The sequence below is a fragment of the Chelonoidis abingdonii genome, chromosome 6 (assembly GCF_003597395.2).
Source record: "Chelonoidis abingdonii isolate Lonesome George chromosome 6, CheloAbing_2.0, whole genome shotgun sequence".
Classification (NCBI taxonomy): Eukaryota; Metazoa; Chordata; order Testudines; family Testudinidae; genus Chelonoidis; species Chelonoidis abingdonii.
In genome coordinates this window covers 44,069,878-44,085,614 of record NC_133774.1, presented here as the reverse complement: position 1 = coordinate 44,085,614, position 15,737 = coordinate 44,069,878, and the positions used below count along the sequence as shown (strand labels likewise).

Below are 15,737 nucleotides of genomic sequence, written 5' to 3'. Positions count from 1 at the left end.
GAAAAACACTGTGAAAGAGCAGTATGACATAAGAGCCCCTATTATCCCTAAATTGTCAAGCAGAAGTAATGGCTACCAGAAATGCTGTTTTCATCAATAAATGGAGGAAGGAGCAGATAACCACAGGTTCAAATGGTAGACTTGTGGCATCTAAGATCAAGTTGAGGTCCAAGTCAGGGTAGGGCATTTGACTTGTGTAAAAAGATTTCTTAACCCCTTGTGGAATTTCGCCGTTGGACTGGCAAACAGGAAAAACCTCTCTGTCAGGGAGTGGAAAGTCATAATGACTGCCAAATGAACCATACTACAACTCAGTGACAACCCTGAGTTTGTCAGTTCTAGGACATTGTCTATTACATCTGACAGCGAAGAGGAAGAGGGTAGAATGTATCTCAGGTCATACCAATGGCTGAATATTGTCCATTTTTGCAGGTAAGTGTAATAAGCATACTGTTTACCACTGTGTAACTGTACTCTTATCATTTCCTTCAAATGTGTTTTTTCTAATCCTGCAAACTATCGACCAGCCATGCTTTGAGGTGAAGAACTCTGGTATTGCGGTGAAGAATTCACCTGGATTCCTGAGGGAGAAAACGAGGAATAGTATGGAGAGTGATCAGTGAACAAATGGGCAGCTGGATGAGGTAAGGGAACCATGTCTGCCTTGGCAACATTGGGGCTACCAGAATAACCCTGGTCTTGTCTTTCCTTATCTCGCTCCGAACCTTGGATATTAAAGTTGGAGACACCACCCACAACAGAATGCAGGGTCCATACTTCAGAGACTTTATGAGAGGATTCTTAGCTCTTACTCTTAGATGCCCTAGGAGAGAGTGACACTGAAGTGGCTGAGGGGCTGACATTTTCAGTGACCAGTGTAAAGGAAGGGGCTTCTGGCCTGCATCAGAAGTCGGGCAGAGAGAGCTCTCCATCATGAGGAGAGAGACTATCATCTCCCAATTCTTTCTGGCCCTAGATTTTAACACCAGACAAAAGTCGGACTCTCACATCCCCCAGAAGCGTGAGACAACAGATACATTAGTGGTGTCAGTCACTCACCAGGATAGCCTCCGAGCAGCATTTAAAACCAGGAGAACTGGGTATGCCCTCCCAGCAATATAAAGTCCTCAGGAGGGGAGAAACTACTACAAGGACAATGGTCCTTATAACAAGAAAAAAACTGCTATGTAAATTTTAAGATTTTTTTAAACTAAAACTACTATCAACACTATTCTAATAGTGAGTATAACTAGAAGAAACTAAACTGCTTAGTATACTAAGAGAGGGATCATATCTGAGGTAAGCTCAGCTGAGACTCTGCTAAGGCTCCGTGTTAGGTCAAGGTGGTTGAGAAGGAATTGAAGGTGATTTGCCCACACAGCGCTATATAACCCCGGTGAGGGGCACAAGGGCTGAGTGGGACACGTGTGGGTTGAACACACATTGCTATCTAAAAATCTCTTAAAAGGTGCATGTGCACCTGGAGTGAAGCACCCCTGGGGACACTACCAGAAGAAGCAGCAGAATTTTAGACATGTTCAATTAGTCAGATTTCATTTGCATGGCATCACCTTACCACTTTCAAGTAATCTACAGAGTCCTCCAAGAAACAATGTAAATGAGACCTTGGTTTCTAATAAAAACACCAGAGAGAGGGGGAGGATTTAAATAACTTTCAGGTCATCTTTATATATCACAAAACAGCTAAAAGGGGTTTAAAAACCCCATTCTTCCCCAGCTTTTGCAAGTCATGTTTAGTAAGAACTCTGTTATTAGATGATAATCAGATATTCTGCTGGTGCTGCTTTAGTATGCTTTGATCTCAATAGCAAACTTCAAGCCTTTTGTTGACACAAGCACAATTAAGCAGCAATGGAGGAGTTAAAAGCAAAATAATGAGACAGGCACACAATTTCTTCTGTTCTAATTTCTGATCATCTGATGCAGGATTCAGACATACTAATGTCAAAGAATGGGATGATTATCTAGCTAGGGGCACACAGGAAAATAAATTTAATCAGCTCTTATAGTAAGGGATAAAGACCTGAACGACAACTGAAAGCGACAATGACAAATTCAAGCTAACATCACCTCAGTCATTAGTGCATCAAAAACACTTTCTAAAAATATAAATATTTATACTTCATGGCAGAATGTATTTACTTGGTCTGCATACAGCTTTTTAAATATTGCAGACACAAAATCAGTTTTATTTTCAGTTTGTCATCACATAACAGGTAAAATTCCTTTTACCTCTTCCCTCTCTGCTGCTACTGGAAACAGTTCACCACAAACCAACAGAGTGCCTTAGTAAGTGCCTGACAGTTCTTGGAATGGGTTTCTGGGTTGTGGTTTGCCTTGCTACTGAATCCTCTCCCTTTACAACTGAATGCTTGTACACTCTGAAAGGGAGTCTGTCATCTTCTCTCAGCAGCTGCATAAATGATACCCCTCCAGCTACTGTCAGGGAGTGCTGACTGAAAGTGTGAAAAAAGGACACAGACTAACATGAAAAAACATTTAGGTTTGCACTCATTCAGTGCCTTAGTAAGGTGAAAGTCATTTGGGATATGCCCTTGCTCAAGCACATATGGAATGGAAAAAACCCTCCTTTGATGTCTAAAAACCAAAATACAAGATAAAAGTTTCCAGTCAAACTCAAGTCTTGTTTAGTTTGCAAACAGATTACTGTGCCTTCCATGCATCATGCCCAGTAATTAAGACATCTATGCAACTCCACTGCCTTCAGTGACCTGTACAAGAATAATTAATAGGTACCATAGTTGGGCGCAGTAAACAATTCTGATGGTACACAGAAGGGAATAGTATCCATCTCTCCTTTCTACCTTGCTTGGGAATCACCAATACCAGAAAAACATGGCAAAAATGCCGTCACTGAAGTTTGACATATTGGAAATCAGGATTACTGGGCTCTAATCCTGGCTCTGGCAGAGTTTGGCCTAGTGAGTAGAAGAATAGTTCAGGACAGCATAGCCAAGCACATCGATAGCCACACTGCCTTTTAAAAAGAATGTGCCAAAGTGAATAAGCCGCAGGTCGTATCAGAGAGCTCAGCTCTCTGATGTCACTTCTCACAACCTCTCAGTTTACTTATTTGTAAAGTGAATCAAACACAGTTGCCTGCCTACTTGGTAGCAATATAACAACCAGGCCAACAGCAGAGAGCTGTGAACGGCACAGATATATTAAACACCTACCAGCAGAAGTACCATCAGAAACCATAATCTTCTATCTCCCAGTTCCATGCACCTTCACAGAGGCCAAAGACTATTTGCAAAGAGTTTCTAACAAGAGATTTTGCCTGAAGAGGCATGAAAAGGCTTGCAAGATGCATAAGTGTCACACAAAATAAGCTATACTTGGCAGGTTTGATTTACTCATCTCTAAAATTCATGCTTTTCATTCCACTGGGTAGTGGTGAAGCTTAATTATTGTACAATGCTTTGATATCCTTGGAAGAAAGGTACTATAATACATGTGCCAAGTATTGTTAGTATGTAAAGAAATGTCTGCATTACTTCTCAATAATTAAGTTGCGGCTGATGTCTACTTACAGTTGATCTCACCACCAACTAAACAACAGAGAACTTGGCTAATTAAAAAAGGATAGAATTATAATGGGTTCTCTGAAACACTGAACAGCATTAAAACTGCTTACCAAGAAAGAATGAGAACTTAAATGTTCTTTTTCAGCTAATAATTAGATCTTTTAACATGATATCTACTCTACATTAGGACCAATACATGAAAAAATAAACTTACAAATAAAAAAGCATCTAAGCAAGCAAGGCAGTTGCATAAGAAAATATTTGAAGGAAAATGAGAAAGTTTACTCTCAAAACACTGAACATCTCCCCTCAGCATCAGTGGGAAAGAACAGCACCCATAGCTGTGTACAGCACCACAGACGTTTCTCAGTACTTGAGAAGGAACTGGGGAGTAGAAGAGATGGAGCTCTCTAACAGGACAGCATAGGAAGATCACTGAATTACCCACAACACAGAATTTAAACCCCTGACAATGGCATGTAATTGAATCTTAAGGGTAAAGTAGAAAGGTAATGTCTCAGAGCAACTGGACAAACTGAACAAAAACATCTGTTAAATAATTTTATGATAATTCACTATGGTAGCCTGATAAACAATGGACCAAGGAAGTTAAACACATCTTAGTTTGCATGTTGGAACTGGTTAGCCACATTAACCTCCATCATACTGGCACACCTATTGGATGGGGCGGGGGAAGACAAATGCACTATTTTCTGCTATGAATGCCATTTAAATGTCTCTGAACACAGCAGACTATAGCCTGTAGAAGCTCTGTTGATACTAACAATCCCCAAACCCTATGATTGTAGGGAACCCTTTGAAGTTCTCGCTGCTCAGGAAAACCAGCCACTGCAGAAAAGCAGCTTTTAAATTAACCACTTTTTCCCCTCAACAGAAACAAGTTTTAAAGCTCCAATCTCCATATCACTGGAATTTTTAAGAAACCAATTTAAAAGCCAGGCTGTGTGGGGGGTTGTTTGTTTGTTTTTAAATACATTTAGGTTCTCACTAAGAAAAGGACAAATATATTGCTTGGTCCAGAAAGAGTTGACTTTAAAAAAAAATTATTTAAAATTGGATTTTTATTTGTTTAAATATTAGTTCACCAAAAAATTTAATGTCTCCTGTGCAAGATCTGATTGACATGTTCTCCCCTGGGAGTGGTGGTTAGCTTTGAGATGTTCAGGCACACAGTCCCTAGATGTAGAGTGGGAGTGAATTGGTAGCAAGGTATATTGGGGTGGGGGGAGATGATCCTTGAATTAACTTCCCCGCCACAGTATAGTAGCCATCTAAGCACTCTTTTTGGCTGAGGACAGTAAAGCAAAGGGGGAGAGCTATGTGTGTGTGCAGATTTATGATTTGCAAGGAATAAATTTCATTCCATCTCTTAAAGTAGAGAAAATTCTATGTATTTGAATAAGGTGATCATCACTTCAAAAGTTTTTTTTTTTCCTTACTTAATTGGCCTCTTAAGAGTTGGTAGGGCAACTCCCACCTTTTCATGCCCTCAGTATGTGTGTGTGTATTATATATAGATCCTCAATATACGTTCCATTCCATGCATCCGAAGAAGTGAGCTGTAGCCCACGAAAGCTTATGCTCAAATAAATTTATTAGTCTCTAAGGTGCCACAATTACTCCTGTTTTTTGCGGATACAGACTAACACAGCTGCTACTCTGAAACCTATGTATTTGAATGTGTACATTAAATTATTGAAGTCCATATTTTATATATAATTAAGTCACTCTGGTATCACCCCTGCTTTACATCAGGGCATTTACATTGACGTACTTGCACTATCTCTAATGTACATTGTGCCTAAGGGTATGTCTACACTGCAGCTAGGAAGGTGTGATAGTTGTGTAGGTGTACCCAAGCTAGCTTTAATCTACATACATCAAAGCTAGCTCGAAAAACAGCAGAGGAGCCATGGCACTATGCGTGGCAACAGTGGCTAGGCACCTCAGTGGGTGAGGAAGGCAGGGCTAGCACTGATGCAATAGCTTCACTGCCAGTGGCAACTCAAACTACCTTTTAGAGCATGTCAGCAGGGTCTATATGAGGCAGTTATAATATCAGACACTGCTGGAAATGGCATTTTGCTCAAGAATAAAAGATTAGATAGAGCAGTAATTAGCATGATAATTAGCATCAAGTTATTGTTTCTTGAGGACCGGCTAACCTACTGTGTGTTTCAGTACTGACTAGTAGGTACCCCTCATCAGAGGCGACACTATGTGTCAGTAAAAGGAGGGACCAGGAACTGCTTAATGGTTTTCAACAGTAACAGTAGACAATTCATTCTCACATGTGGTGGCTAAGATTACTTTTCATGCTTTGAGAACTTTCCCTCCTTATTATAGGAAGTGTACAGCAGTCAAAGTGCACCACAGGTACATTCCGTTTAGTTACAGGTTCTTTGAACTGGGGAAGAGAGGGTGGGAGGAGAGTTTGAAACAGTTATAGATCTAGTGGAGATCCACAAGCGTAGTCATATTCTTCCTCATTTTAAATCCCTCTCATGAAAGAGTCTCAATTTGATTTTAGCCATTAGAAAATAACATACTTCCATTTTAAATTTTTCAGTTTGTATGAACTTTATTAGACACACTGTACAAAGCACTTTTATTTGTTTTGTAATATGACCAACAGCATTTCTGCCCACCAATACTTCAACTAAAATCTATTCCTGAAAGAGTAGAGATGTCTATTTACTTTTAATAGTGTTTTAATAAATTATACTCCTGTAAGAGACCTATATCATCACATTTCATATAGACCAGTGTAATTTAAAATTTATTTTTTGTTAGTGATAACACTCATTGATGGTTCAAAATTGTGTTTTTACCAAAGAATGAAACTCAAGATAGCCTGCAATACATTACTATTAGTATTAGTAGCACTTCCTATTTTCCACTCTGTACTAAAACACTGTTAAACTAGTAATAAAATTACTATTCGATGTTATTACAAGCCATCCGAGCTAGAAATACTTGCCTTATACTACTGAAAAGCATCTGGTCAGGTATGAAACAATTACTTACTGCAACACTGGTTCTTCAAGAAGTGGTGCAGATGTATATACCAAGTAGGTGTGTGCATGGCCAGCACACCAGAGCCGGAGAATTTTGCCTAGCAGCAGCTCATCTTCATAGCCCCTGCCCTGGCTATATGAGGCAGCGCCATCTCAATCGCTCAGTTCCTTCACATTGAACTTCCAGAGACTAGACTCTGATGCAGAAGGGATAGAGGATGGGTTGAGAAATACACATCTGCATCACTTCTCAAAGAATCACAGTTACAGTAAGCAACAATTTCTTCTTTGAGCAGATGCAGCTGTGTGTTCCACTTAGATGACTCAAAAGCAGTACCCACCCCAGGAGGTAGGGCTTGGAGTCTAACTAAACAAGGATTGCGAGTCCTCTCTACCAAAGCTTGCATCCACTCTGGAAGATGCTGTAGTGTTCATAAATGTATGGACGGATGACTACATAGCAGCCCTGCAAATGTCCAAAATTGAGACACTATTAAGGAACACCGTTGACATTGCTTGCATTCTCGTAGAATGAGTTCACAGCCACTGAAGAGGCACAATCAAACCTATTTCATATGTAGTCTTGATACAGAATGTTAACCATGTAGAGATAGTCTGAAGAGACCGCTTGTTCTTCATACGATCTGCATGTGACAGAAATAGTTGAGGCAAAACACGAAATAGATTAGAACTGTCCAGATAGATGTTGGGTGTCATCTAACATATGGAGGCACTGCTCCTCCAGAGATGAAAGCAGCTTAGGAAAGAACACAGGCAAATATATTGCCTGGTTCAAATGAAACTGAGAAAAGCCCACTGGACAAAAATTTGGGGTCTGGTCCTAAAATCACTTTTCTGTTAGAGAATTGTGTATAAGGAAGCTCTGCCATCAAAAACTGCAATTCACAGACTCTCCTTGCAGGAGAATGAAGTTTTCTGACACAAAAGCAGAAAGGGATAAGATGCCAGGGGCTCAAATATGGTCCCATTAAAGCTGCTAGAACCATGTTACGGTCCCACACAGGAACAGGATCTCAGACTGGATGATGGAGACAGATGTCCTGGATAGAAGTCAGCATTGGTTGAATTCTGTGGCCAATCACCACACCGAAAACCACTTCATTTAGCCAAATAGGCCATTTTGGTAGAGGGCTTTCTACTGTTGAATAGCAGCCGAACACAACACTTCCTGCTCATTCAGCCACAAAGCAGCCAAGCCATGAGATGCAGGGAGCTGAGCGTGGGATGTAAGGTGTGACCATGATTCTGTGAGAGTAGGTTGAGATGGAGAGGAAGGGGTACAGCAGGCTGAACTGATGGTGTGAAGTAAGAGAACCAGCACTGCCTCAGCCACATCGAGGCAATGAGAATGAGCTTGGCCCAGTCTGCCTTCATCATGAGGATGACATGTGGGATGATCAAGAGAAAAGCCTACAGGAGAGCCAACTGCCAGCTGAGATAGAAAGCATTGGACAGGGAGCCTGGACTGAGGCCCCCTCAAGAGCAGAACAGATGAAGTTTCCTGTTGTCCCTCACAGCAAACAGGTTGATCATTGGAATGCCTCAAGCTGTGTGGATGACCCAGAAGACACTTATCTTCAGGGACCACTTGCGAGTCAGGGAAGAATTCCTGCTGAGATTCTCCACAAGATGATTCTGGACCCTGGGCAAGTGGTCAGCTATCGAAGTGATACTCTTCTCAATGCAGAACTGCCACAACTGGATTGCCTCTTGGCAGAGCATCCTGGAATGGCTCTCCCTTATCTGTTCACATAACACATTTTGTGATACAGTAATGTTGTCAGTAAGTATCTGAACCACCAAGCCCCAATACAGTCCAGAAAAGCGTGACATGCATCAAGGGAAGGAAAGACTGCCCAAATGTGCACTGCAGACAGAACTGCTGCTGCTGACCACCATAGCAGTGCCTTTGCACTGCTAGTATATACATCACATCCCTAAGCACCATAGGGTACCCTAGAGTTCTTGAAGGAATGCGGAGTCTCATCCATCTTGTCCAAAAAAGCACTCAGCTGTCAAACGGGAAATCCTGGGTGGCCTGCTGCACATAGAGATGTTTGCTTGAATCTGCAACCAGGACCCCCTTCTCATGGTCACTGACAAGGCCACCACTCTGGCCAAAGTATCCACAATGTCTAAAACAGACTGCAATGAAGTCTTCACCACTAAGCAGCCTTCGATGATAAATGCTCGAAAGTCCTTCTTGAGGCTTCAGGCAGCTGGTCTGCAAACTTAAAATACAGCCATCCAATTCACATCATATTTGGACAGCAACACCTGCTGGTTAGCAATGTCCATCTGCAAGGAAGAAGAAATATAAAGCTTCCTACCCACCAGGTCCATCCATTTAGAGTCCTTCTCCATGGAAGTGGACTTAAATCTGCCCTGCCAGGCTCTAATCATTCACTGTGGTTACAACCAGGAAATCTGACACCCTCAAATCCCTTCACCAGAATGAAGTGCCATTTCTGCATGTGCTTCACAGTAGGCAGTACCAAAGCCAGTCTGCTACAGAGAATCTTAACAGGAAGGGTTACTTTCTCGAGGCAAATGGCTGAAGGATATCCAACAACTTACAGGTATTCTCCTGCAGGTACTCTGCTTGAATATCCAAGGAAGCTGCCCTGTACTGCAGAAGGGTCCTGGTGTGCCTTGAAATCCTCCAATACCGAAGAAGAGTAAAAGTCTACCCTGCAGACTCATCCAGGGTAGAAGATTAAGCAGTTAACCGTGCTAAAGCAGGATCCTGCTCCAGGACTGACAGATCTGGACAGGATGACTCTGGAGGCTCCATGAGGTGAAGGTTCACCAGTGTCTGGGCCTGAGACTGACGGTCACCACAGAAGACCTGGCCAGTAATCTCACCTTAGAGCAAGATGAGGAGCGGAGCCTCCATGAGTGAGGAGCATCCATCAGTTCCAAGGAGGCCACTAATATGAATAGTGCATTGGTGGCTAGTAGGCCCTGAGCTAGAGGGCTCATGTCCCAACCACGAGACGAGCGCCAATCCTGGTACCCATAACACTCCATGAACAGCCCCTGATGCAGGTCAGGCAATGGAGAGCAAAATGAGGAAGATCATACCCTAGATGCTGAGGAATCCCAAGCTTCACAGGACAAAGGCGGAGCCAGTCCAGAAGGTGCAAGTAACCAGTCTGACTCATCGAAGCCAAAGATGAAGAAGAGGGAACAGGTGCTGACAGCCCTGAGTATGCCTCTGTCATTTCCGGTGTTGGAAGTGGTATTGATCCTGAAGTCAGCAGCAATATCAAGGTGACTGATGGTGCCACATGGAAGGCAGTGAGTGCTAAATGCTGCCACAGTAACACCGATGGCACCAACTGCAATAAAGAAGACAGTACTGAAGAAGTGCCCAGTGCTGAGTAGGTTCCTTGTGCCAATTGTGCAAGGGAAGCATCGGCAGGTGACACACAGACTCATAGTATCAACAGCCCACCCAGCCAATGGGACCATGAATGATGCAGCCCTGGAAAAGTCCTGGGTCACAAAACCACCCAGACTGACTTAGAACATTATTCTAGTTAACATCTTTCCCTCCTGCTCTCCCCTCCTCACTGCCACTTCAATTCTTTACATCATTTTGGCAGGCGATACCTTCAACTGCTAGAATTGCAGCTTATGTTTTATACTACTGTATTTGGAAGCTGGTATTCCAAACTGTTTCCAAACTAGTGATTTCTACTGCTGTGCTAGTGGTTCTCAGCCAAGTGGCCACTAATAAAAACTGGGAATAAAGCAAGACAGTAATCAGATTTATGTGATTTTTAAAGACTAAATTTCTTTCCAACTGATAAGTCTAGGCACACTTTGGGGAACCAAATGCACTCAGTACAAGTACCTTTTCCCAAGCACTGATCCTGGATTAGAAATTGAGGGCTAACTTTTTTTTCCTCTAATTAAAAACTAAACAATTTCAGGCATAAGACAGTGTCGGGCCTCCTGACATGCCTCACTTTAGCCATCTCTAAAATGCGTACCCCTGATTTTTATTATTGGTATTGTGGTAGCACCTAGTAGCTCCAAATCAAGGATTATTCTAGGCACTATACACATGGAGAACAAAGAACGTCTGGCCCCAGAGACCATGTAACCTAGAATATATAACAAGACAACAGGTGGATACAAGTAAATGGAAGAGCATAAAGTAACACTGAAATAATCAACTCTATCTTGCAGGGCAGTTGTAAGAATGCTTGTAAATGTTTTTGATATACACTGATCCAAGCTGATTTGTGAAAGTTCAGATAGTCCTAAAAATAATGTTTAGAAATTTCTGAAGCCATAGTGATTTAGATTTAAATTGATCAGCATCATGAAAGCTATTAAGATGTATAAGCCATTGTAAGGGCCTAAAGCCTGTAGGCTATTCAATTCATTGAAAGTGCATTAGTAATGAAGCAGATAAATACTATATTACTCACTGTGTTCCGAAATCCTCGCTTTAAAGCTATTTATCACACACTGCGAGCAGACAAAATGTACATCTGTTTCATTTTTGAAGGACCAACAGAAATTCAAAAACCATGTTAGAGACCAGCACATTTACATTGGCACAGTAGGTTTGTTTCACAACTTTGTTATGCTGACTAGCCCCTTACTCCTCTGGAAAAAGGGAAAATCTGATTCACAAATACCATTATTCTAGTTTATAGGGCAAAAAGCATCGTCTGAAATCACAATTAGATATAGCTACCTCTAGTTTCAGAAAGCATCAGTTAAGTCAATTGAACCAGTCTACAGAGCAGTTTTTGCCAGGAAAAGTCAGATATAATGCACACCTATACTGCAGTTAAGCTTACAAATAAGTGTGGTACAAAAACATTTCTCTGTCACTAAAAGCTATTAAAACATGAAAACACAATTTATATTACAAAGATCAATAAAAGAACTCCTGATGAGAGAGGACTCACAAAGAACATGGTATTGCTTATACCAATGAAATTTAAATCATGTTTGTTTTCATATTCTGATGCAAGAGACTTTCCACTGTAGTAGGGTCTATCTATCTTTTCCCTCATGTAACGTAAGAGCCAACGTAGTGTTTCACATTATTTTCTATCAAGTATGTATAGATACTGTACCCTTGGAATCTTCCAGTTGCTTCTAATCTAATGATTAACATATAGTAGAACCCTGCTTATTGGTCTAATTGGACGGGGCCAGACCAGATAATCAAAACTCCGGATAAACCGGAGGATGGGAAAATGCAATGCTGCAGCGCCATCTAATGTCTAAGGGAGACATTGTCTGTCTATGACCTAAGAGTCCTGTTTGCTTGATAAATATGAAGACACAGTCATGGGAGGGTCAGATAAATTGGGTTGTACTGTAGTCACTGCCAATTTCTGGATTCTTGTTAGGTTTGTCAGCCTCACTGGACAAAACCAAAGTTACAGGAAAAATAGCAAAAAAATGGTGTGAAAAGCAGAATAAATACTAAAATTTTAAAATGCTGGAATTGGCACCAAGAGGGAAGTACTAACTGACAGCTCAGGTCATTTTTTCAATCCATTGTGATGACAATTTTCATTATTAGCCAAAAAATACCACCATTAAAATTGTATATGTTTAGAGGTATGCAGATTTTCATTTTACATTTTTTAATATTAATGTGACACACGTTCTCTAACCTGAATTTCATCTCTGAATTTTTGACATAACCGAACAATATGGACTTGAATGGACACAGTAAGGCTCTGAGCCGTGTGTTCATTATGGTGAGTAGTCTAGCTGAAAAGTGATAGGATAACTAACAGTAATAAGTTAAACATGTATATAAGGAGAATCAGAGCTGTTTGATAAGTTACGAAGTCAGAGGAGCTAGAAAAATTGAATTTTATTGATCAAAATTAGCAGATTTCATCATTCACAGATACCAACGCCAGAAAGGGACCACTGTCCTAATTTAGTCTGACCTGCTGTATACTACAGGTCACAGAACTTCCCCAAAATAATTCCTAGAGCAGATCTTTTAGAAAAACATCCAATATTGATTTTAAAATGGTCAGAGAAAATCTACCATGACCCTTAGTAAATTGTTTCAATTTTTCTCACTGTAATAATACGCCTTATTTCCAGTCTGAATTTGTAGAGCTTCAACTTCCAGCCATTAGATCCTGTTACATATTTGTATGCTAGGTTGGCACTATTAAATATTTGTTCTCCATATAAGTACTTATTAATCAAGTCATCCCTTAAATTTCTCTTTGTAAGATAAATAGTGACAGACTCAGAGCTCAGTCTATCTATAAAGCATGTTTTCTAATCCTTTAATCATTCTCAAGGCCCTTCTCTGAATCCTCTCCATTTTATCAACATCCTTCTTGACTTGTAAGCACCAGAACTGGACGCAGTATTCCAACAGCAAATCTCACCAGTGTCAGTACAGAGGGAAAATAAACTCTCTACTCCTACCCGAGATTCCCATGTTTCTGCATCTTTTAGGCAGAGTCACATTGGAAGCTCATACTCATCTTATTATCCACCACAACCCCAAATTTTTTTTCCAGCTCAGCACTTCCCGGGATTTTCTATAAATATGGCCTATATTATTTTGTTCCTAGATTTATATATTTATATTTAGCTGTATTAACAGGCATATTGTTTGTTTGCTCCAGTTTACCAAGCAATACAAATCACTCTGAATCAGTGATCTACCCTGTTCATTATTTATCACTCTCCCAATTTGTGTTATCATCTGCAAACTTTATCAGTGATCATTTTCCTTTCTTCCAGGTCATTGATATAATGCTGAATAATATAGGGCCAAGAACCAATCCCTGCTGGATGCCTCTAGAAATACCCCCCCTTGATGACTACTCCCTGTTTACATTTTTAGAGCTATCAGTTAGCCAGTTTTTAATGCATTTATTATGTGCCACGTAAATTTTATGTCATTCTATTTTTTAATCCAAGTGTCACGCAGCCAAACACCTTACAGAAGTCTAACATTATCACCGCATTATAACCTTTATTAACCAAACCTGTAATCTCATTAAAAAAATATTAACTAAGTTTTACTAGATATATTTCCCATGCTGATTTGCATTAACATTACCCTCCTTTAATTTCTTTATTAATACAAACCTGTATCAGCCACTCCATAATCTAGCCCAGGGGCTATGTCATGCTGACAGGCCTATTATTATCTGGGTCATCATTATAAAAAAAAAATTGTGCCTAGCTGGACTTGACTTTTTCATATTCATTTTGTGGACTCTAGAGTCGGATTTTCAAAAGAGCTCTGCAATTAATAGCTCCCATTTAAGCTCTTAAACAATGTGGCCAAATTTCAGAAGCATTCAGCACTCTGCAGCTTTCACTGAGGACAATTAAGAGCTACTAGGGGTTGAGCACTTTTCAAAACTCTGGCCTCTGGGTTAAGATTGCTGCTGTAGCTCAGAGAGTAACTCAGCTAATGGTTGGACCCAGTCTTTTCATGCAAAAAAAATTATTGAGGGGCTTGAAAGGGAGAAAAACACCTTAGATAAATTGAGGCAAGATGTATGTACATGGTGCTACATGGCACTGTAAGACTTTCAAGGAAATCAGGTCCAAACAGATCAACTGTGCTTTCAGTTTTCAGGCCTCCTATGCTCACCAGTCAAAGCTCCTCCAAGGCTTCCTCTTCTAAATGGTCTTCCATCTTCACTCAGCTGTCTTTTAAACTTGAATGACTTTCCAGGACCAGAAGAGACTTCAGGGTTGCTGGATTTCCGAAATAGCATAGATGGAGGGGATAATATATGATCAAGCTGCAAGAAACAAAAAAAGCATACTCTTTAAGGGTAGATCCCACAATAGAAAGAGACTATCAATATGAAAATCATATTTGTATGAAGATTTTTTTAACCTCACAGTGGGTTCACAAAGTAAATTATGTAAAAACAAACAATTATATATTGCTAAACGAAGCATTAAAAAAATTAGGAAATGCCAGTATAGTTGCCTGTGCAACCTTAAGTCTACACCCCTGTACATTAAGATGCAGTTTTTCCATTATGTGATCTCACACTTTTTTCCCCTGCAGGACCCCTGCCTCATTCAGGGTGGACACAAAATTAAGTCTGCATGGGCATTCATAAAACCAAAATTTCATAATTTTTGAGTGGTTTGCCTAAATAACATTCTTTTAAACAGTTAACATGTATATACTGCAACTTGAAATAAAAAGCCTCCAGATGGCAGTATGTCATAAACAACACGCAACACACCACAAGTTCTAAGAAACCTATTTAAAAGATCAAAGAACTTAAAGTTCTACTAACACTATGAGGGAAAATGTTCCATTTAAAGATTATTCTGTGTATAGTAAAATCATTTACTTCTGTTGTATTTCAAGGGAAATATGAATAAGGATGTTCGTTGTTTAGGAGATTATCGCTCCTCCTATTTATTCCTACTTCAAATTACGATCCTCTGCTTGTGACAACAATTTCATTAGCGTGGAGATTGTTCTAAATATCATTTGTGCATTTTGCTATGATATTTTGTAACATCCACTGTAATTTCATTGCTTTTAATTTACATTTCTTTATCCTAACACTAGACAACTTTGGAAACCTTTGATCACTTGCTAGAAGATCAGATTGAGTCCAAAGCCTGTATAGCATTCAGAACTAGAAGGGAAAAAAAAGAAAATACATCTTTTCAATAAAACCTTTCGTCGGAATCAATGCTCAGATTTCAAACTCTCACTCCACTGCATCAGGAGCACAGAGGGGGGGGAAAAAATTGTGCCAGGATTTCTTTTTTTTAATTCTGTGCAGTGCTTAGACACCATGGGGTGAAATCTTGGCCTCACTGAAGTCAATAGATAAACCTTCATCAACGTCAGCAGGACCAGGATTTCAGTTCCTATTTCACGGGACTAGGTTCAACACAAAACCTTCAGCTAGATCAGGATAAGTAATCTTACACACAAAACAGATGCACCAGAGCAAATTAGGGATCAAAATTAAGTTTAAAATATTAATGCTCTTATTTCTAAACTTCTTTGGGGCTGCGGGTTTAAATCAGTCCTTTGTAATCTATTTTAATTAGAGATGGATCAAATCTCACACACACACACACACACACACACACACAC

General features: G+C 40.2%; 1 protein-coding gene across 2 annotated transcripts in view; it reads right to left on the bottom strand.

Moving 5' to 3' along the window:
• MAST4 (microtubule associated serine/threonine kinase family member 4) overlaps positions 1-15,737 on the bottom strand; it is a 474,263-nt gene that overhangs the window by 331,455 nt on the left and 127,071 nt on the right. For both annotated transcript variants that reach the window (XM_075066982.1, XM_075066983.1), the window contains exon 2: positions 14,250-14,403. In XM_075066982.1, coding sequence (XP_074923083.1) covers positions 14,250-14,376 — 127 coding nt within the window. In that variant the 5' untranslated portion in view covers positions 14,377-14,403. The remainder of the gene's footprint in view (positions 1-14,249; positions 14,404-15,737) is intronic.